General features: G+C 36.4%; 3 protein-coding genes across 10 annotated transcripts in view; all 3 read right to left on the bottom strand.

The window, feature by feature from the left end:
- Window positions 1-29: 29 nt before the first annotated feature.
- On the bottom strand, window positions 30-3,503 carry LOC110830461 (uncharacterized). Its single transcript, XM_022065443.2, has 4 exons — window positions 3,016-3,503; window positions 2,287-2,372; window positions 1,397-1,544; window positions 30-793 (listed from the first exon to the last, which is right to left on the bottom strand). The coding sequence occupies exons 1-4, from the start codon at window positions 3,085-3,087 to the stop codon at window positions 449-451; spliced, it is 651 nt and encodes a 216-aa protein (XP_021921135.1). The 5' UTR covers window positions 3,088-3,503; the 3' UTR covers window positions 30-448.
- A 1,333-nt stretch (window positions 3,504-4,836) lies between these two features.
- Window positions 4,837-12,342, bottom strand: LOC110830451 (uncharacterized). 6 transcript variants are annotated; one of them, XM_022065422.2, is made up of 5 exons: window positions 10,998-12,342; window positions 10,824-10,920; window positions 9,224-9,522; window positions 8,469-8,563; window positions 4,837-7,210 (listed from the first exon to the last, which is right to left on the bottom strand). In XM_022065422.2, exons 3-5 carry the CDS (start codon window positions 9,512-9,514, stop codon window positions 5,527-5,529), a joined length of 2,070 nt encoding a protein of 689 aa, XP_021921114.1. In that variant the 5' UTR covers window positions 9,515-9,522; window positions 10,824-10,920; window positions 10,998-12,342; the 3' UTR covers window positions 4,837-5,526. The 6 variants fall into 6 exon arrangements, with proteins under 6 accessions (XP_021921114.1, XP_021921118.1, XP_021921116.1 ...); XM_022065426.2 differs by lacking the exon at window positions 10,824-10,920 and having other exon boundaries at window positions 10,993-12,342; XM_022065424.2 differs by lacking the exons at window positions 10,824-10,920; window positions 10,998-12,342 and adding an exon at window positions 9,775-10,783.
- A 466-nt stretch (window positions 12,343-12,808) lies between these two features.
- Window positions 12,809-22,324, bottom strand: part of LOC110830463 (COMM domain-containing protein 4) — a 37,092-nt gene continuing 27,576 nt past the window's right edge. Inside the window, exons 1-8 of one of the 3 annotated variants that reach the window (XM_022065445.2) lie at window positions 20,996-21,152; window positions 18,891-18,940; window positions 18,505-18,576; window positions 17,749-17,814; window positions 15,279-15,318; window positions 14,443-14,643; window positions 13,938-14,105; window positions 12,809-13,337 (exon numbers count right to left, since the gene is read on the bottom strand). In XM_022065445.2, coding sequence (XP_021921137.2) covers window positions 13,300-13,337; window positions 13,938-14,105; window positions 14,443-14,643; window positions 15,279-15,318; window positions 17,749-17,814; window positions 18,505-18,576; window positions 18,891-18,893 — 588 coding nt within the window. In that variant the 5' untranslated portion in view covers window positions 18,894-18,940; window positions 20,996-21,152 and the 3' untranslated portion in view covers window positions 12,809-13,299. Of the gene's footprint in view, window positions 13,338-13,937; window positions 14,106-14,442; window positions 14,644-15,278; window positions 15,319-17,748; window positions 17,815-18,504; window positions 18,577-18,890; window positions 18,941-20,719; window positions 20,823-20,995; window positions 21,153-22,324 lie in introns of those variants that run through there. The other 2 variants (XM_087350993.1, XM_022065446.2) reach the window with 2 other exon arrangements.

Raw genomic sequence — 22,324 nt, 5'->3', positions numbered from 1 at the left:
AAGTAAATGGCAATAATTTGTGACACATATTAACTGTATAGCTATGCACCAGTAGAATAAATTTATTCACATTCCATAGATCCTTCACAGGCCAAAGCCAAGGATGTAGAACATGTCACAGCACAAATACAATACTTCTTTATAATATGAATATAAATTACATAGTTATGAGGTAATTTACAGTCAACTACAATATTGTTACAAAAATATTTATACAAAACCACTATTACTCACATGTATAGCTAAGAAATGCTGGTTGAAGTAAATTCTTCTATGGAGTAGAAAATAAAAATGCACTTTGAGGTCTTTTGCAAATGAAAACAAAACAAAGGCACATCTTAGTATGAATCTGAACATAAAAACATACATTACCTAGAAATAGCATTTAACCCACAGTCATTTACTACCTCAATAAATAATTCAAATTCTTAACAAAATAAAACTCCATTTACTGTCTTTCATGTGGACCCGCTTTGTGATGATCTAATTCTGAAACCTCCAAGACAGCTTTCTGTATCTTCCGCTTCAGCAGCCTTCTATGTATTTCTGAGTGCAGTGAACGTAACTCTTGAGCAACAAACTTACCAAAGACAATATACTCATCACCACTCCTCTTTCTGTTATATGCAGTCCTCTTATACTGCATTCCATTATGAGGAAGAGCTATATTACATCTTTTAACTCTCCCATTCTGAGATGTGACTGGAACAGCTTGTGTTTCACTTGTTTCTGCATGAATCTGTTGATTAGGAATTTGTTGGACGCAATTATTGTCCTCTTCATTACTTACGGGCTGCAAAGAAACATGCAGTCTCAGAAATGAACCAAATGAAAGCAATAACAAATTTGGTACTTAATTTTGGGGTGTTCTCAGACACCAAGAAATGAAACGTACAAACCAACTAAACATCTAAAAACATACACATTTTTTTTTCTTACATCCCAAAGCATTTGTCTAAAACTTGGATTTTGTTCAAAAAGAATCAATTTCACAAGGCTGATGCAGGTTCAACCCCTAACACCTCCTCTAATTATGACCATCAGCTGACATCCGACTCATTAGTGAAGTAAGAAGTCGTGTAATATTTGATAGCATCTATTTTACTTTCAGGGAAAACTGTCATATCGAAGGAAGCATATTCAAATGAGGGGGATTTTTTCCTGTACTTTGCTTGTATAACTGCAAAAGGTTACTGAAATGTTGTAAAACAATGTTCAAGAATCATGCACAAGAGGAACTTATCACCTTACTGTTTACATATAGTGTGCTAAAAGTGTCCTAGTGTGGCAGAAGTACACTGAAATATGTAGTCATCATACATGGCTAAGTATAAAAACATATTGTTAAAATATGAGAAGGTTGCTGACATTTCATTTTGGCATTTTTATAACCAACCTCATTTTCTTTTTCAGCTTCAACATCAACAAACAAAATGGGTTCTCGCAGCTCTTCATTCCTTGCAATAACATGATCATCTGCATGTGGGGATGAAAGCTGTATCTCACCAGCTGAATCTGCCTCTGTCTCCATAACAACATTCTTCCTATTAAATAAACATGCTCATATTTGTACCCACACCTGACACAAGTTAAGTAACAGAGAACAGTATTGAAATAAAACGAGTTGATTGGTGCATTAGTAATATGTCAAGCCAGCAGGTTTAAATTCCCATCTGACACCATTTATCCCGACTTCTTTTTTTTATATTTATCAGTCTCATTTCTCCAAGACCAAAATCAAATTACTTCTTACTACAACTCGTTCAAAATTACATAAGTTTCCTTATATTTACTTATTCATATCGGTGAAAATAAAAGATATTACAGGAACATTCAGCTTGCATGTTTATTCAGTGTGCAATAAATAACTCAGTTCTTCACATTCTCTGTCTTCATTGATACGAATTGAAAAATGTTCTGAGTAATAAGTATTCTGCACTGCCAATCTACAAGATGTATTGATCAAGGAGGCTATGTTACTAGCTGACTGTTTTATCTACATAATAAACTGAAATTAAAGAAATATAGTATCTCAAGTAAATTCAAATGATAAACTTCTCAAAGCCAAATGTAAGATTACACTGAAAGTAGGGAAGGAAAGGTCAAAGAATGTGGACAAACTATTTCACCTATTTTTATTTACACATAAATGTACACACATATACATCAGACCCTTAAGAGTCAATGAGGTGAAGCTAGAAGTTTTGATTTCTGAAACAGAAACATACCAAATATATATGCAAAATATTGAGGATATCTATATTAATGAACAAGTCATTACATTACCTGACTGTGATAAAATCTTCTACATCCAACCGGAATTCCTCTATTGTAATTTCTTCTTTTATCTCTTCCTTAACTGAGGGTACTCCCTGATAAAAAAAATTATTTGTGGTACTGGTTATGCAAAAGACTAATGATAATGCAGTCTCCTATGCAAACTTTCCTTGTTAATTTTGTCACTATGTAATGTGATCATAAAAGAAAGTGTGATATTGTCTGTTGGAGCACTTATACATGTCAAAATCCTCCAATTCCTCACTGTATGACTTATTAAGTATTGTTTATGACATAAGCCACAACACATAATTCTTCTCTACACATGGTGTGATTTTAACATGAGTGGAGAACTGTTTACTTAATATTAAAATTTACCGCTCAGATTACTGGTAAATGTTTATCCATATTGCAAGCTTCACCTTTATATGTATACGCAGCTGCCCTGCTATAAATGCAAGTCTCTTCTCCTTCATGCATGTGAAACTTCAAATAACTAGAATAAATGACAATTAGAATTCTTACAATGTCCCGAATGTCTTGTGTGATTAAACGCCTATACTTCGGTTATAATCACATATCAGCACGATAATGATGACTGTTTTGACGGTATCACCGTTCATAAGTCATGGGTGTTTTTGAAATATGATTTACGTGGAAAATTAGGAAAGCGCATAAAATTACTAACACATCTGAGAAGGTAACGTATTTTATTTTTTCCATATTCAGAGTACTCACCATAATATCATTTTCCTCTTGGGGCACTTCTTGTTTTATTTCTATGTTTACTTCACTTTTTAAAGACATCATATAAACTGCACGTCGAAAATAACCTCTTTGATTTTAAAATATACAGCATAAGTCCAACTAATCCTGCAACACGCCTATTTCATTGACAAAGAATCTCACAGTTATGGTGTCCACTGCCCAAGAGATCTTTTCACGGGTAATACAGAAGGCAAGCAAAAATATTCCTCCTTCTGTTGATATCAAAACAATTTCAACATGATTTGTTTATTGTTTCTTTAACGACGCTTTTTCAGTAAGTCAGAGGGTGTGAGTGTAAAGTTCATTTTTTGAACATGCACAAAATTGCTTTCACATATAGTCTCCTCTACTTTAGGCAGATTATCTGCAACTTAATATTACCACTAAAATTCAATGTCTGCTGGGAGATATCACATGAAAACGAATCAAATTTATCACCATTTTAAATTGTATTCAGATGATATCTTTCTGTAAGAGGCAACTTGCACAGCTTGATCAGTCACAATTTCTCCTTATTTGCTGCTACTCCACAAACCTGCCTGAAAACAATATTGTCTTGACTTGTCTTCAGCCAACAGTTTCACATTTTAAACATAATAATCTAACTTCTATGTCACTTCTTTGCTAGTGTCTGCAGCTTATGTATAAAAATGGAATATTTCTTGATTAAATATTTCCCACTCAATACTACCAGTGTCTTCACATCAACTTCCACATAACAATCGTTTTATTTCAACATTTCTTATTAACTAACTCTATGGAGTAGAGTCCTTGAAAAGCTAATAATCTGATCCTATCACTGGTCCTGATCCTGAGCCAGAGGAGTCCAATCTATGCCACATCACACTGTTTTAACATTTAAAATTTAGTTTTCCTGACTGCACATTCTGATGACTGATGTGATCAGTTACATTATGCTATTAAAATGAAAAAATTGTATTTTTTTAATCCTCTGCTATGACAAAGAAGTATTATAAACAGAATGCTTAATGCTGTTCTTTCACAGACATAGTATCAAGTCCTTAACTGTTATAAAAGATGCCAAGAGTTTCTGCAAGTACCATTGAATCATTTCAAACTAAACATTTTCCAATATTCCAAGAATTATAGTCCAGAACTAAAATAAATAAATGAATTTTGTTTCTAAGTTTATTACAAGAATGAAACCGAGTTCTCAGCTCAAATTTTTATCATTATATTTATCCCTTTAAAGCCCTCTGGTTCCTAAGCGTACAACCTGATGTAAAAACCAATAACTCTGCATTTTGTCCACGATGTTTTGTGGGTTTCATATGATTAAACAGCTTTAATTGACTGACATATCTAATGCAGATTCATTGTATTCTCTTTGAAGGAGGGAATGAATTATTAAATATTATTTTTGACAAGTTCTAGCTCCCTTTATATTTCTGGGAGACAATTATAGAGAAAACCTTTACTGTAAAAATATGAAAAATATTTTAGTGTTAATAGCTTCCACATTAGGCACATCTGTACAAAATTCTGATTCGTTAACCTCCAAATAACAACCCATATTGTATTAGTAGTATTAACAACAGACGAAATGGTAAAGGCACGTTTATAAAAATAGGACATAGTAATGAACTGGCTAAATGTTGGGTTCAATGGCTAGTATGTGTTAAGATGAAGCATCGTGGCATGTAACAGTAGAGAACATCTTGAACAGCTAAACTAGTAAGGAAGATCATGTACCATGTAGGTTCTTCTCTTGAACCGTCTGAAGAGGAAAAACACAAATATTCTACAGCTTTAGTAATAATAAATACAATATATTGTTGCAGACACACTTTTTTCTTGTCTTTTATTTGACAAAGTATTTTTGTACATACCTAGAAATGAACCACATTCACTCACGCACATACACATTCATTGTAATATAATGTGTTACATGTGTTGAAAGATGTCAGATGGTAATGAGTACTTCCGTTCAAACACATCGAGCAAACACAAATAAAAAATATGACAAACAATAACTACAGGTTTTTCATATGCTTAATATTTCATTAAATGTGACGTCTATTTCATGCTCCGACACACAATTATGTAGTACAGAATAAGTCTTCAAATGAATATCCCAACATCATTTCTGTAAAACTTATAATCTTAACTGTTTAAAGGTTACAGATGTAAAGACTAACCTTCTGAAAATTAATGTGTAACATTTTATAAAAGTTGCAAACTTCCTCAATGATGAATGTCATGCTGTTGCTATCATACATATCCAACTGGTCAGAATTGTACCACCAGTTGGGAATGCTCAAGAATGTGTATAAAACTAGTTTGATGTGTACAACTGTGCAAAGCAACATCTACTATGTATTAAAAATTTCATGTATCATAAGCAGCTTCAAACTGACAGTATAAATAGTGTCTTGACCAAAATGTATTCTTTGATTCCTCATGCTTTTATTGCAATCTAGATGCAAAAGCAAACTTAATGATGTCTGATAAGCACTAAATCTAAGATGAAACCTCAGTCTCGGACATGGAATCAGAGAGTGAATCATCAGGAGGTTCTGTTTTTGTAACAAAATGATTAGGAGACAGTAATCCTGTGACAGGAATATCTGGAAGAACAGATTCTGTGACTGGAACATCTGGAAGTACAGATTCTGTGGTTGAGTCAGTTACAAGTGCATGTGTGGTTACCTTGACTACAGGCCGAGGTCCTCTATTTGGAGCTGGCTGTTTGATTATTTTGTGAACATGGAGAGAGTGTGTATTGAGGTTAGACTTGCTAGAGAATTGTGAACCACAGATTGCACAAGTGTATCGCCTTCCACCTGTATGAATATACGAATGCGTTCTTAAATTACTGTTAGAACGAAAACGTTTCTTGCATACATCACATTCATACGGTTTCTCCCCAGAGTGGATGTAAGAATGTGTAACAAGCGTCGAACTATTTGCAAACAATTTGTTGCACACGGTACACTGGTATTTCTTTTCTCCCGTGTGAATGCGAGCATGACTTGTCAGAGCACTACTAGAGCTGAAACGTTTCTCACATACGTCACATGAGTATGGTTTCTCTCCAGTGTGAATACGAATATGAAGGTTAAGATTAGGACGATGGGAGAATCTTTTATCGCACATACTACAAGCATACGGCTTTTCTTCAGCATGAATACGTGAATGAGTTTTCAATTTACATACATCAGAAAATCTTTTCTCACACACTGTACATTGATACTCTTTCTTGCCCGAATGAACACGCAGGGAATGTAAATTTAGGGAAGAAGTAGTAGAAAATATCTTTTCGCATACTTTGCACTGATAACTTTTGCCACCTGTATGAATATACGTATGCATTTTAAGATTGCTGCTTGAACGAAAGCATTTTTTACAAACTTGACATTGGTAGGGTTTCTCTCCAGTGTGTATACGTAAATGTGTGTTTAGAATCGAAGTAGTAGAGAAAACTTTATCGCACACTGTGCAATGGTATTTTTTTTCTCCAGTGTGTACGCGAATATGCGTTTTAAGTCCACTATTGTGAGTAAAACGCTTATTACAAATATGGCATTCATATGGCTTTTCACCCGTGTGAATACGCAAATGTCCGATCAAGTACGCGTTATGCGGAAATCGCTTTTGACAAACGTGACATTGGTAAGGCATATCTCCAGTGTGCATGAGGCAATGAGTCTTCAGGTTCCCCTTTTCTGAAAATCTCTTATTGCAGTATTTGCACTCATAAGGTTTCCCTCCATTGTGTTCAATGCAATGCTGTTTCAGGTCTCCATATCTTGAGAAGCTTTTACTGCACACATCACACTTGTATGGTTTCCCTTCATTATGTACACGTAAATGTTTCATTAAATATTCATGTTTTGGAAATTCCTTTTTACAAAACTCACATGAAAATGATTTTTCTACTGAATCAGACTTCTCATGTGAACCATCAATATGCTTTGCAGATGAACTTCTGCCTGAAACACAATTTTTACAAAGGGCTTTTGAACTGTTGTGTGATAATGTATCAGTAGACAGGCCTTTAATTTTTGTGCCACATTGAATGCACACTTGGTCATGGCATTCTTCATTCTGTTGTATGTAGTGACCGGTATATCTGACCTGCTCGGCTATCGAAGATTGTCCACTACTGCCACCAGAAAGATTTTGTTTGTTCAAGTCTTCCAATCTGTATGTAGAGAAGTACACAGTCTGATACACAAAGACACAGCACACACCGAAAATGTTCATCTGCAACTGTATTAAAGACAGGACAGACTTAAATGCAAATCAGCTAGCATCAAAATGCTATAAATTCTATTTAACATCATTTTTTAAGCTACAAATTCCAAAATAAGACTAAAATGTTGAGAATAAATCCTTTTGACACAATCAATATTTTTAGATGAACAACTCAGACACTAGCTGTATGTAATGACCTTATTTCCACATGTTGTATAGCTTACATTCTTGAAAACAAGAACTGTAATACAGATTATGCAGACTGTAAAATAGCTAGGTGTCATTATTTCTGGCTGACAAAATTGAAATGCACAAGCTGTCTAAATTATTGCTTCTCCAGAATGGTCATGCCTCACTGATGAGAATGCTAAACATCTGTTGATAATGAGAGTTTCCAAGCTCATTATAAGTGTGGATTTTGTGAAAGATAACCAGAAGCACTTTTTGAGCATCCTTCAACAGTTCTGTATGAATATGACACTTTTGATTGTGTGTTGGGGGGAAGGTGTTTGGATAGACATCCATTTTTGCAACCTTCAAGGTGATAACAAGAAAACCCACATCTTGAATTACAAATAAATCTCTGATAAGTAGGATTTCAGGGGAAACAGATTTATCTTTACAAAAGTTAAGGTCAACTATTTTACCACATTCATCAATCTTATTGTCACAAGAACTAGGAAACTTAGTCATTCAGAACTTCTAGGCACAGATTTAACACAGTAAAGAATATCAAGACATTTTTGTATGCCCAAATTGGGCCACTTAAATATTTCCTAGAATATGCGCACAGCATTATTGACCAATTCATTCAAGATAAAAAGTACACCTTAAGTTGAAGATTGATTCTGAACTTGATACATTTTAATATTTGACATGAATGGCCAAAAGGAATTTGAGTACAGTCTTAATATGCTTAAAAGTGATCATATACAAAAATGGAAATAATTTACTTGCAAGGTGGAACTTAATTTACTTAGTGGTCTTTAAAAATAAATGAAATATGTGCTTATTTAATGAACAAAGCTGCAAGAACTGACACAAATTATATAACTCAGAAAACAAGTGATTATATATGATGAATGAGAAGATGCCACATCCTGCAAATGTTTTCACAAAATCCTTAATTTATCTGGGAAGTCTCCTTTTATATCAAAATTATCAGTGCACTGAGCATGGATATTAAAAGAACATATTCTACTTACCTGACTTCAAGTTTCTCTTGCATATATTCATTTTCCTCTGCAGATATATCATCTTTCATTTCTTGCTTTATAGCTGGGACATCCAAAGCATGGAACTGATAGAAACCAAGAAACCAGTGAATGAATAGGCTGATTCAAAGGACTGCTACTGCAGTGTAATATGTTCAGGTGTACCATATATAAAAAATTAAATGGATTTCACTCAAATAAATAATCTAACGAAACTTCATTAGAAGTGGAACAAGTTCTTTCTGAAAATATTTGTTAGTCTGAATAAAAAGCAAATTTTTCTACGAAGTCGCGCATAGGTAATGTTCACCAGAATTCTTCAGTAAAAAAAGAGGAGAGGCAGTCAATAAATGAAGTGCAGTTCAGAATGATCACAAACTTAATTAGAACAGATGCAGCATTTAATAATATCCTACACATCCAATACAATTTCACAGCTGTCACAGATAAGGAAACATGTATTTGTTGAACAATGTATGCACATATTTTGCCTTCGTATGTAATATATAACAGTTATATTTACCTGACATGAGGTCTTCCTCTGAAAGAAAAACATGATCTGCATTTATATGAAGACACAGGGCTAAGGAATGGGGAAGGAATTAAGAAAAACAAAAGAAATCTACAAGTCAAGCAGTTTTACTAGCAATAAAAGTGACAAGAACCTGAAGCCCAATTCCACGACATTACGCACATTTCTGACTTTCAGCTTATGCTTTTAACACAGTATGTGCAATGAACCTCACCTTCATTTCATTCTTGTCTGCGTAGAACATGTCTTCATCTGCTGCATCTTTCTGTGACATATCAGCAACATGGTACTCAGTCTTAACAATAGGAAACATAACTGCTTCAGCCATATCTTCATCTGGGGTGTCACTAAGCTCATCATCACTTTGCATTGTATGGGACGTCTCTTCTTCATTATCGTCATCTGCCACGTGTTCTTCTTTTATTTTAATGAATTGAGGCTCATATTGTGGAGAGGCTGACTCCCTATCACTGTCCGAATCAAGTTCGCTTTTAACACCATCCATATTTAGCTCTGTAATAAATACATAATCGACACATCAGGAAGGGGAGAGATAGATTCACAGTCTTTACTTTTGTACTCTACAGAGGTGAGCGGTAAGCTTCATGCAGCAACTGCTTTACCTTCAAAGAATGAACCCTGGCATCCAATGGACAGACGGCTGGGTGGGCCCCAGAACTAGTACTAAACAAATCTTACAGGACTTGTCACTTTGTATCATAAAACATAAAGCAGTTTAGAAGAGCACTGACAAATCTGACTCACATTCTGGATATATGCAGTTCAGATCCTGGCCATTTTGTGATTTCCTGATAATTTCCAGAGGAAACACTCGTTTAATATCGCATCGTAGAAGGATGCTCATGGGGCTGATCCCGTTGTTTCAATTACCAAAGCGAACGAAATTAATTAACCTATCCTGACAATAGCAGCAACATGTCCTCAAACTGACACTACAACAGAATATATAAGAAAGAATTATACTCGTTCATGAAAATGCTTTTAATATATCTCTAGGCTCTGCATTTAATGTGACATGACACCTCCAAAGCCAAGTGTACAAAATGTCTTCTCAAATAGTTCAACATTTGTCTGTTGATCTACGCTATTTCACAACAATTCTTCAACGCCTACTGCTTATCTTTCGTACGTTTGTTCTCTGCGTTAATGTAAACACACAACAATCTTAGTACACTATAATGCGACAGTTGGCGACACTGTGGATACAGATGACAGACGTGTGGAATGCCGAAGATGGATGTCAGTGGGTTAGGAGAGGAGAAGCAGCGTTTTTCATATCTTAGTAATATCACTAAAATGAGCATATGTCTATGGTATCTGATATCCTTTCTTTCAATACAATGCCCAAACTGGACGATACAGAAACAAGCTCACATGCTAATCTATATACATACACTTTAAACTCATTTCTTTATCTACTGTGTAGGTCAAAAGTGCGTCTGGCTACATTCTGTAATTATAATATTAAATGTGTGCATTTTCAATACATCTTATAATCAAGACGCATGCCATTACATACAGACTTCCTGAATAAGCATGAATGTAAGATGTGTATTTTGAATAAAATAAACATCTTACCAACCTTACTTTTGTTAGCAAATAACTAAATTTGGGAGAAAACAAAACACACACAAACGATACATTCCGGCGTCGCCACATTCCACTATATACATACAAAATAAATTAAAATATACTTTTTGGATGACCAAGGCACGTTTGGGAAATTATCGAAATGGATGTTAGAAAAATCAATTGTCAATATACACTTGGCTACATTATCCGTACTTCTTTACCTTTAATAGATGAGTAGCTTCGTTATAGGAGAGCTGTCAATTAATTTATACGAAACATACACACGTAAAGTACTTCTTTGTAATATTAGTCATGAATCTGTAAGCAAAACACAACGTTAAATATATATTATACAATGCCGTGAAATTAATAACTACTGAAACGGCATACCTTACTTAGAAACGAAAAGAGCGAAGCCATGAACAAAGTAATAGGAATCCAATATGCCGAGGTAAACTAATTTATCGGACCGAGGGAAGCGTGAATGCAGTATGTAAAACCATGAATGATGAAGTAATTTGTGACACTTCAATTTAACCATAGCGTGTTTCTGTGTAAAATACAGCGGTAGATATGCACTCCTTGTTTTAAAAACCATTAGTTATGCGTCCTGTCTGTTCATCATTAATGGTTAAGAAATTTCAGACACCGCAATTTAACCCAATGTGTTTGTTTTAATTATGGTTGTGCATATGCACTGCTTGCTTTAACCATTAATTCTGCATATTGTTTATCACAGGTTTAGTGTGAAGCATTATTCTTGGAATTATCAGGGATTAATTCCCTAAAACACTAATCTGTTGGTCTTTGTAATGGAGACAGGGTTGTGTGGGCTTTGAAGTGTAAAATAAACATTAAATATTATTTAGACTACCTGTAGTTTCAAGGAGTTAACCATTGAATTCCTTATTTAACCAGTGTAAATCAGACTAAGTTTAGGATAAACCTGATCCTATAACAATTGAAATGCATTTTTTCTGAATACGAATTTGTGTAGTGTAAATTAAATTGTAGTACAGTACAGAGGGCAATATTATTTCTGGTCAAAGCATGTTTTAATTTTTAATTTGAATAAATTATCTCTGTTAACAAATGGCGAGGGGGAGTTGTGCTATATCACAGGCAGTTAGTGGCCAAGAGCAGAGAACAGCATTTTCAAGAAATTAAGAAGTGATGAATGGACAAAACAAAAGAAAACACAAATTATATGCTTCATGCAGTTCAGATATTTCTTCTCTGAATCACACCATTCTGAAGAGAAAACAGAAAGTGTGCTGAATTTGGCTGAGGACAGTACTTGATGATTTGTGGTGATGTATGCTGATAATTATTCCAACCTAACAAAGGGCACACAAATTACAGTAATATGCATTACACTACAAGGACATTGTTTAGAAATATCTTCTCAGAAATGCAAACTTCAATTTAAAATTACATATCATCTACAATTAAGCAGATGCTAAATCAGCCTCAGTATCACAAAAGACAGGTACCATTCACACAAGTTTATAGATGCTTCCTTGAATCTCTAAGTGGCCCAGTCTCTCTGGAGCATGCTTCTACAGTGCCTCATACATGTTACTCTGCGCCCACAGACGCTCATGCCCATGCACACACATACACAACATCCAGACAATTTCTTTTGCAGATGACCTCAAAAGGTAGACCTTATCTGGAGAATTTCTCAGAAATTATAATGACCAATGGGATATAGATAATGTAAAGATTTGCCTAGAAGGAGCTAATCTCTTTCCAATGGACCAAAATATTTGGTTTTATTCTTATACCAGATGATGGAAGTAAATCCAGCTTCTGAAATGTGTTTTTAGCCAGGAGAGGAGGATGAAGGAAAATGTCTGAGTACATAGCAATTTACAACAAATGTTTGTCACAAATTTTAGATTAAACTTCTATCCTGGTTACTCCCAGTTTGCCCCAAGTTTCCCTTGGGCTTATCATCCTCCATCACTGTCCTCCTTCTCTGCTTACTTGGAAGACAGAGCTTCAGGGGGGAACAGGTTATTGGGTGTGACACTTCTTGGAGTGAGACCACGTGGAAGAGTTACAATGGATTACAGAAACATAACAAATTAACTTCTTACTCCATATGTAACATACAAATGGATAATATCTATGCCCAGCATCTAGCCATATAATTTTGTATGCTGAGCCAGTGCTGCTAACTGGTGACAAATACACACAGACATTACTTGCGTGTATAAATGTATTGCAAATAAAACTACCATACACTCAAACAGTTGAGATTTTCATAGCATATTTTCAGTCAACTGAAAATATAAGGCAAAATTACTCTCATGTCTAAAATCCATTCCATGGACACATGGGACAGACAGCACTGGACTGATATAAGCAGTCAGCTTCACACTCCAGCCACATAAACTTGGGATAAAGGAAGCTGGCCAAGTCATTTTGTCATGAAGGTAAAGAGAACTACCCTTACCCCTTCCTGAACCCTGACAGTCCAGCACACAGTACATCACTTTACTGACTGGCCAATCAAGACAAGTCTTTGCATCCATGATGGAGTTCTGAGAAAATGACTTTCATTTAGCAAGTTCATCTTAGTGAAAACTTCCCCGTTCTTCTGCCTTTATAACTAAAACTTAAGAAAATATGCATATCTAATACCATTAGATACCATTAGCCTCTCCCCTACACAAATGATGTCAGACACTATTATAATTGCTCCATGAGACTGGACGCCCGCTTCAAGTCTGAAACAAATACAGAGATACGAGTTTATCCAGCGATCTGGAACAAATAAATATAGGTCACAAAGAGACGAGCGATTTTTTGGGAACCCATAACCTACCCGGTAGGCTGTTTAGCAGATAACTTACATACAAACAGTAAGATTCAGGAAATTCACTTAGGTAAATATTTCTGTAATGTACATTCAACTCACTCTTGGTGAAAGAAATTTCTCATGGGATTTTCGACCAGTGTATGAGACCGGTGCCAACCCAGCATCGTGAGGAAATTGGGGAGCTACAATGGGTAGTGTAATCCGGTCATGAAAACTAGCAATGGCTCTGGGTTTGTTGTGCTGACCACACGTCACCCTATATCTGGTTGGATGATCGTTCACCTCTGCTTAGGCATGTGAACGTAAGCCCAGCAGCCAGCTAGTCGGCTTTGGCTCTCTGGAGCTGTTACGCCACGGATTCAACTCTCAATGTCCTACATACAATTATACCCATTCCTCTTTAACCCATTTTCTAAATCGTATAAGGAAAGAAAGCTTCAAGGTATCACACACGTTCATATCAATGATCTAGTTCAGTCAAAACCAATTCCTGCGACAGAAGACTCACCTGCCAACAGAAGGTGCAGCTGTTGTGCATTCATGCTGAAGTTGTGGGTGCACTGTGTCCCAGACATTGGATCCATCACCTGCAGACTGAGCCGTAGCTCCCCTACCATCAGATTCTTGTCCACGACAACCGTGTCCAATCGCCACTGCACATCCTGCAGATGGCTCACTGCAACACACGCAGTACGGCTGTTGATTGGCTCACAGTTTTTGTATGTAATATAGTAGGGAATGGCAGGGTGATTGACTTGGGTGGGTAAAGAAGCAGTCATGGCTTATTTTTAACTCCTACAGATCAATGTCCCCTGCTTCTGTTTACATGCTAAAATACTGCATACAAGTTTACTGGGCTGAGAGTTACAGGATACTGCAAATGGCATGGTAACAATGAGTCACTTTGCAGTCATCTATAATGCCAGACAACAATCACATCTTATCAACCTGCAGTTCAGACAGCATAATTAAATATCCTAAAAACTGTGAAATTCAGTAGCAACTGCACATACATCGCAGACTATGGTCCCGCAGTTTGCTGGAGATAGACGCCAGATTATCATTGTAGACACGGCAAAGTGCTGTCGCATGTTCCCTTGGTAATCCCAGCTGCTGCAATTCACTGCCCAATGTCTCCCCATCCACACCATGGCGAGCTGAGGTTGCCAACACAAACAGCAGTGCTGCCACGCTTGCCTTAACCTCACCCGACTCTGAAACACAATTCAATTACCACCATCTCCTAATAGAACCAGAAGGTTCAGGAATACTAATAGGTATCTTAAGCCGGTTCCATCTGCTTCCCATCCCTATAACCTACTTCCCTAAGATCAGTCTTAATGTTATACTCTGACTTGACCTTTATTTTCTCAAGTGACTACTTTCAAAAACGTTTTCCCATCAAATTGATGTACCCGTTTCTTGTCTCCCCCTCCCCCCACAATTTCAAAACTCTGAACATCATCAGGTAACACGAATCACAGAGCTACTCAGCTGTAATATCCTAAACTGCAATGACAGCTTAACAAATAGTAAAGAGTTAAACATAATTAAAAGAAAATCAACTTTATGACACAGAATTGTACCCAAGCAATTCATATGTATTCAGCTGCTTTCATAAAACCCGAAGCTTTGTCACTGTGTCCAAAAAAACCCACCAATGCAGCTTATGCTGAACCAGATGAATCCAGTCTACAGTTTCACACATCCTTAGTGCTCTAACATGCACAAATACATAAAAAGACAATAAATTTCCTTCAACCTGTTGGAAAATATAAGCAATATTCATGTACAGAAAGAAGATGCAAAATGTAGTAAGATAATACACAATACAAGTAATTTCACTCACCGAACTTTGCATCTGCTGTAAGCTTCTTAACTCTCTCAAACTGAAATAAGAAAACAAAACAATGACAGCTTACCTAAAAAGGAACAATGCAAAAGCTCTGGGATGAAGATAGGAGACGATGCTGCCATAATCTCACACGAAATGTGAAGATATGAGCACGTTAGGACTGAAAGAAAAGTACTATCCTCTTCACAACCTACGTCTTGCAGTTCCATTTCAATATTATCCTCCTCAGTGGAGGATCAAGAAATATTTGCACAATTTTGGTTGATAAACCTCTGAGGAGTTAGTAATCTTCATGCACAGATTCGAACTGTGGTCTTTGTGAATGCGAGGGAGTGATAAAACACAGCAACATTCAGTACGGACTTTCCAACACCCTGTTACTCCACTGAGAAGCTAATATAAAGCCAGTCTGTATAGGTTCCAGATTAATGTTGTATGTTATTGAATTTTGTCTTCCCAGGCTCCTTTACAATCTCTTGTGCAAACAATGTGTTATCCTCCTGCAAAATTTAATCTCTAAATGTGTGGTACTACTGTCAGGTGAGAGGATTACGCAAAGATTGCCAAAGGTATAAACACACACAAGTCTCTGCTGCAGTTTCTCTAATTTGCAAACAAGACATTTTTACTAAACCTCCGACTCACTTGCGCAATGGCTGTATGAAGCCTTTTTCATGTGAAGTGTTACAACAGAGCATGCTCAAAAATCTACCCTTGCAGAGATATCAGCAGTAAAGATATCACACTGCATAGGAACTTCATACTTCTGCCTTGCTAAATATGTGGAAAAATAATATAATAAAACTTGGTCTATATTGCAGAAATAAAATCACAACAAAAAGCCAGATGAAAAATCTTAAAAAATGTGATATGGATCCAGTACGCGGGAACAATGGTAATAAATCAATACTGCATTCATAAAGAAATTAAGAGCAGATTGAATTCTGGGAATCTTTCGTCTTCTCATTAAAATACACAAAACTGGAATTACACATCGGTGTCTCATTGTATGGGAAGAACATAGATTGAGAATGTTTGATAACAGGGCGCTGAGAGGGATGACATTACAGGCCTCAAGCGTCCTTCTGTTCATAACAGTTTACATAAAACTATATCAACTGAGTTAATAAGCACACAGACATGACACCACAATCCTGTCCTTGTAAAACAAGTAACATGAAAATTATAAATATTCTGTAGATACTCCTTTTTCAAGCAATAATCATTACCTAGTAATGAGGGGCAAACAGAATATTTCAAACCAAATTCAACAACACTGAGAGAAATTCCAACATATTTCTTCACCAGAAAAGAAGTTTTTGTTGTAATAAAATTGCTTTGCTGCACTAGGCGGTACTACATTTTTCCATTTTGGCAGTTAAGGTGGTGCATCACGTCCCCAACCCCTTCTAAGAGACTCAGGGGAGATCAAAACCTCTTTGTGCTGACATTATCTCATAATGATGGGTCTGTGAAAGCTCTGGCCTGGATTGAATCAAGTCTGATCCTTTCACAGCCCCTTAGATCTTCCTCCTGTCTCAGTGATGCCATCACTCAAACACCACAGCTGATTGGAGCATGAACAGCGTATGTCCATCAATCCTCTATTGGCTTTGTAAATCTCATTACCTGTATTCTGTTCGAGACTAACTTTAAACGTGGAAAATAGGCCTGCAACGACCTAATGTTCTACCTTGCAAATAATAACAGAAAGCAAATTATTGAAGGAGTATTAACATGAGATGAGGATGAGACAAATCTAACAATTCAATCAACTGATAACACAATTAAATAAAATTAAATAATATTAAAGCTTACCGACTGGACCAAGACTTCTCAAACATTTCTTGTTTTCTCGCCCTCTGACAACAAGAGGTGAAAAATAAAAACTATGAAGCAATGCGTTTTGTAATTTTCTCAGTTTCTTTCTTGGTTACATTCCTAAGTGCTAGTGTCCATACATTCTTCAGAAGCTGATAGTCATTCAGATGGTCAGGAAATCATGCAACACTTATGGAAACAAAATTAAAATATTCAAGAAAACCTCTCACCGGATCTGAGTTAAATCTGATTCACATCATTACACTCCATTACTTGAAAATCCTTCAATCTAGGCCTGTATTTCCCAAGATGTATCTTGCCTTTGTTTTTCCTGACAAAAACCTTGCATGAGTTTCTAAATTCACTCATGTGTGATACACGTCTTATCCATATCAAAATCTTACTGTATGGCTATTTCCTGCTTAAAATTTTGTCTACTGGACTTGCCAAGATAAAATCCCCCACAGTGAATTGCGCAGAAACCTGGATATGGTAGCAAACAGACACATCATAATGCCCCTAATGGGATTTGACCGTCGGCTATCGGCCTTGTGACAGACAAGTCACTTCGCTGACTGACATACTGGGCCACAATTGTAACTACAAACATGCACAAATCCTAAATGAACAAGAATCCACTTACATCCATGTCTTCTCCAAGGAGAGACCTTGTTACATGCTGACAGACCAGCTTCATTTTCACAGACGTCTGAAACACAAAGTAAAATTTCACTGAGAAATGCTTAATTAAGGAAACTGTGATAAATCAGTGAGTAGAGATTATGGGCTCAAAGACCAGAATTGGATTCCTGGCAGAGGCTGGAATTTCTCTTGACCACTACATCCACACCTGCTATGCATCTGCCCAGCCTCCTATACAATGGATAATGTGGGGGTTCTTTCCCCAGGGGCAAGGCAGCCAGGAAGTTATGCTGACTGCCTTCATCTGCAACTGAGGTTAAGACCATGTGGAATGAGCTACATCTCAATTCCCATGGTTCAGTGCTTCATAACCAGGGGGCAACATTTAAGACTCAAACCAGGTCCTCAGAAAATCTTCATGGTAATCTCCTCACCACCATTGACACGTAACATCTGCAGGTCAATCAGATTTTATCAATCTGTGCACACTATGGAGCTGCAAGTTCTAGCCAATTTAACCTCAGGAAACAGTGACTGGACACGAGGCTGCATGTGTGTTGGAGGAGGTGTGTCATACATGACAATAAAGAGAGAAATTCCTACAGCTTGAAACTAAACTGCCAGTTACCCAGTCAATGAGCATCTACTTTACTGACTAAGCCATTGCAGCTCCTTAAAATTTTATTGGGCATCATAATCATATTTTACTGCAATATATACAGTATAACAAGCAAGTCAGAATTTACCAGTGACTCACCATGCGAGCAAGTGTGTTTATCTCAGCAAGAATCCAGTCAGGACAGTCCAAATCTCCACAGAAGCGGAACCTCTAAGAACAGAATGTGAAATATTGTAATGTGCCAAGGAGATTTAATAAATTTTATTAAACACATCTGTAAACTTCACATGATACCTAATTTTCTGTGAATAAATAGTCATTCAACCATAATCATAAAACTAACACCACATACAGATGAGGAATGAAGTGTCTTGGTATAAACATATTGAAACGTACACTCACCTCTCTCTACTTAAGTCATTTAATTTCATACATACATACATAATCCATCCCTTCATAAACACACGCAAGAAAGTATAATCTTGACACCATAATAAATAAAACATATGTATATATGTACATACCATGATGTGTGAGTTCCAGCTCACAGCAGGTAGCAGCACTAGGCAGTAACCTGGAACAAGGGTATAAACCTTGTCATGGTGTTGCTTGTTTTACAATTTTAAATAGATTAGTGGGATTACATGGAATTTTATGAGACAAACTTAATCAGGAGGAAGTGGTGTGGCTGATTTTATAATGCTGTCACACATCTACCTTTGAAAACACAGGACAAGATCAAGATTTCTTCCAAGTACCTCCAATATTGTGATGAGATGCCCACTAAATATATTTACTGAGGAAATCTCATATATCAATTTAGAGAGGCAACGTTTTTCGCACTTCGTTGAATTGTATAGGAATTAAGAAAACAGAGCTGGGCAGATCATGTGAATTATACACTAATTAAAGCATGGAAGGCTCTCCATTTCGTAATGCGTATACTAAAAAAGGGAAATAACAATACGAAACGTTTAGCTTATACGTCGCTAGTGAGACCGATACTTGAATATGGAGCTGTGTGTTGGGACCCTTACAGGGAAGGACAGGTAAGAGCACTAAATCGGGTGCAGAAGAGAGCGGCTAAATTTGCTAATTTCACGAACGAATCTGGTTGGGAAACATTGGCACAGCGTAGATTGATAGCCCGAATGTGCGCCCTTTTCAAAGCATACACGGGGGGCCGGGCTTGGAAAATGATAGAGGATAGATTATTAAAGCCATGCTACCTGGGCAGGGACGATCATACTCGGAAAATTAGGACTAGGAAACAAAGAACGGATGTAGGCAAATATTCCTTTGTAAATAGGACCATAAGAAGCTGGAACCAATTACCTCCAGGCGTGCTAGAGTCTTTCCCCTGTAAATTAGGCACCTTTAGAAAGAGGGTCAGAAAAGTAGTTACAAGCTAAGGGTTATTAAGTTGGGAATAAATGGTGATAAGTGAAGTGAAGTGTCTTAGTCTCCAAGTGATGAAGGGCTGTAGTTCTTTGGGATAAAATTTTCATGTACTGAGAGCGGACTTTATATTCCACTCTTAAGTATTGTGATTAATTAGTGGATGTGTGTTTTTTTTATTGTGTCAGATGTTTTATTTTGAGTGTGGTATGTTGTATTGTTGTGTCTCATTGTATTGTTGTGTGAGTGCATCAGTTCATGACGTTTGTAATACATTACAGTTATTGTCTTATGTCTAGGTGGTATTAAGTTCTTTTTTTTAAGTTAAGTACTTGAGGTTGGATGGTTTTGTAATTTATGAGTTGGTTGATTTTGAGTGGGATGTGTTGTTTTTGTTGTGTCCTTTTTTATTGTTTTGTTCTGTCTCTGTGTTGATGTATCTCATTGTATGTTGTGTCTTATGGTTTTTGTTGTGTCCTTTGTTTATTGTTTTGTTGTGTCTCATTGTGTTGATGTATCCCATTGTTTGTGTGTCATATTGTTTTTGTTGTGTCCTTTTGTTTATTGTTTTGTTCTGTCTCTGTGTTGATGTATCTCATTGTTTATTGTGTCTTATTGTTTTTGTTGTGTCCTTTGTTTATTGTTTTGTTGTGTCTCATTGTGTTGATGTATCCCATTGTTTGGGTGTCATATTGTTTTTGTTGTGTCCTTTTGTTTATTGTTTTGTTCTGTCTCTGTGTTGATGTATCTCATTGTTTATTGTGTCTTATTGTTTTTGTTGTGTCCTTTTGTTTATTGTTTTGTTCTGTCTCATTGTGTTGATGTATCTCATTGTTCTGTTCTGTCTCATTGTTTTGTATGTTATTGTAGGACACTGCCACCGGGTATAAACCCATTTGCAGTCAATAATAAATAATAATTCTTGATAATTAGCAAACAAGGCCTATGTACAAACCTCCAGATCAATAGCAAACATGAGTTCCACAAGTAAAAATTTACATTCATATAACGCCACATAAAAAAATCATTCAACGTATCTTCAGCACAAAATATATTAAGAAATATACAATACAAAACATGCAATTAAACCATTCCACACACAACATGTCGTTCCTGCAACCTCCATCTACCAGTAAATTCGGGATCACAATATTCACATAACCTCTACATTACTTCAGAACTGAAATAACTGAAATGAAATAACAAGAATAATAAAGTAACACAAACGTACTGTGATTGGGCAACAATTTACAGCAACACAGTCTATACGCTGTAAATAACTTTGTAAATGCTGTTCCATTCTACATAACCATCGTCAATAAATAAACACTTCGTACACAAGTACTCTGTTGAAACGGTGCAGCCAACAATAACTTCCCAGATATCCCTCAGGTTAGTCATGAATAAATACACCAGAGTGCACTATAGTTGTACAAATTACGACAGTAGCTAAAGGCCGGCACCCAAAACAAATGAAACAAGCATCGGTTCTAATAATATCGAGAATTACTCCGAACGACAGCAACCAATTGAACGCATTCGAATGTACCTAACTTATTCGATTCTACAAATTCTTTATATGTATCGTGAATTATCACAGGTATGTCATGGCACACTCGTAGGTTGTTCCGAAAATAATTATGCATACTATAAATAGTTTTATTTAAAAAGACAAATGTAACAAATAATACGTAGTTTACAGTCTTGTTCGTGTTTTTACGTGAAGTCGGATTTGTGCAATTCGAAGAGAACAATTAATAGCATCGATGGCTAATATCGAATTGTGTAGCAAAATGTAACTATCGAATAGAATAATTTATGCTTCTCGTTCGGAGTTTCAATCGAATGGCACCAACTAGACTGGTGATTAGGTCCATTGAAATCCTGAAGATCAGAGTATTTAAGCGCTGAAACCACCGATTATTTTCGCGTGTAGCCCACACAAAACCGAAAAAAAGTTGTGGATACACAAAATCAAATGCCGGAACTGGCAAAACTGGATACAAATACGTATCAGCACTTAGCGAGATTGCTGTATCAGCTACTCTATTATGAACGAATTCCAGTAAGAAAAACGACGAAGACTTAAACATCATAATTGTCATACCTGGAATATCTGTTCATGACGTAATTAACTAAGCACCACGCCACGAAAGACGAATGGGGTGTTGACAGTAAAACTCCTAACGTAAACCTCGGAGCTAGAAAGAGCTAACTGGTAACGCTCCGGCCGCTTTAACCCATGGAGCAAAAGTTTAGTTGGTCCCAGAGCCGATCTGAAAGCGGTAACTAAAATGATTCTTTCCCTGCTAGAAATCTACTGACTGGGTTTTTCTGTCTCAATCAAGTGGAAAACTTCCACGCAGATTATTGAACATGTGATACGAATACAGTTTTAATCGCCGATTGCTCTTCTCTCATTATTTGACTACATATTAATTAAAATGACGGCACTGCAGCTGTTTCGGCTAAAATGGAAAACAAAGTAAACGCTCCTTTGCCGACGCGAAACTATGTCAAAGATTGTCATTACGACGAAAAGTCCGACTGAAATAAAAAA

The sequence above is a fragment of the Zootermopsis nevadensis genome, unplaced genomic scaffold (genome assembly GCF_977971745.1).
Source record: "Zootermopsis nevadensis isolate Lab colony 2312 unplaced genomic scaffold, Znev_1.0 Znev_ptg000017l, whole genome shotgun sequence".
NCBI lineage: Eukaryota > Metazoa > Arthropoda > Insecta > Blattodea > Termopsidae > Zootermopsis > Zootermopsis nevadensis.
This window is presented reverse-complemented; position numbering and strand designations above follow the sequence as displayed.

Excerpts from the sequence above, each read along its gene's own strand:
- LOC110830451 (XM_022065426.2), bottom strand. The coding sequence starts at position 9,514 with ATGGATGGTGTTAAAAGCGAACTTGATTCGGACAGTGATAGGGAGTCA. Across the intron at positions 8,564-9,223 it reads CAGACAAGAATGAAATGAAG|TTCCATGCTTTGGATGTCCC; the intron begins GTGAGGTTCATT and ends GGTTTCTATCAG. Across the intron at positions 7,211-8,468 it reads CAAGAGAAACTTGAAGTCAG|ATTGGAAGACTTGAACAAAC; the intron begins GTAAGTAGAATA and ends CTCTACATACAG.
- LOC110830461 (XM_022065443.2), bottom strand. The coding sequence starts at position 3,087 with ATGATGTCTTTAAAAAGTGAAGTAAACATAGAAATAAAACAAGAAGTG. Across the intron at positions 2,373-3,015 it reads AAGAGGAAAATGATATTATG|GGAGTACCCTCAGTTAAGGA; the intron begins GTGAGTACTCTG and ends TTTTTTTATCAG. Across the intron at positions 794-1,396 it reads AAGCTGAAAAAGAAAATGAG|CCCGTAAGTAATGAAGAGGA; the intron begins GTTGGTTATAAA and ends GTTTCTTTGCAG.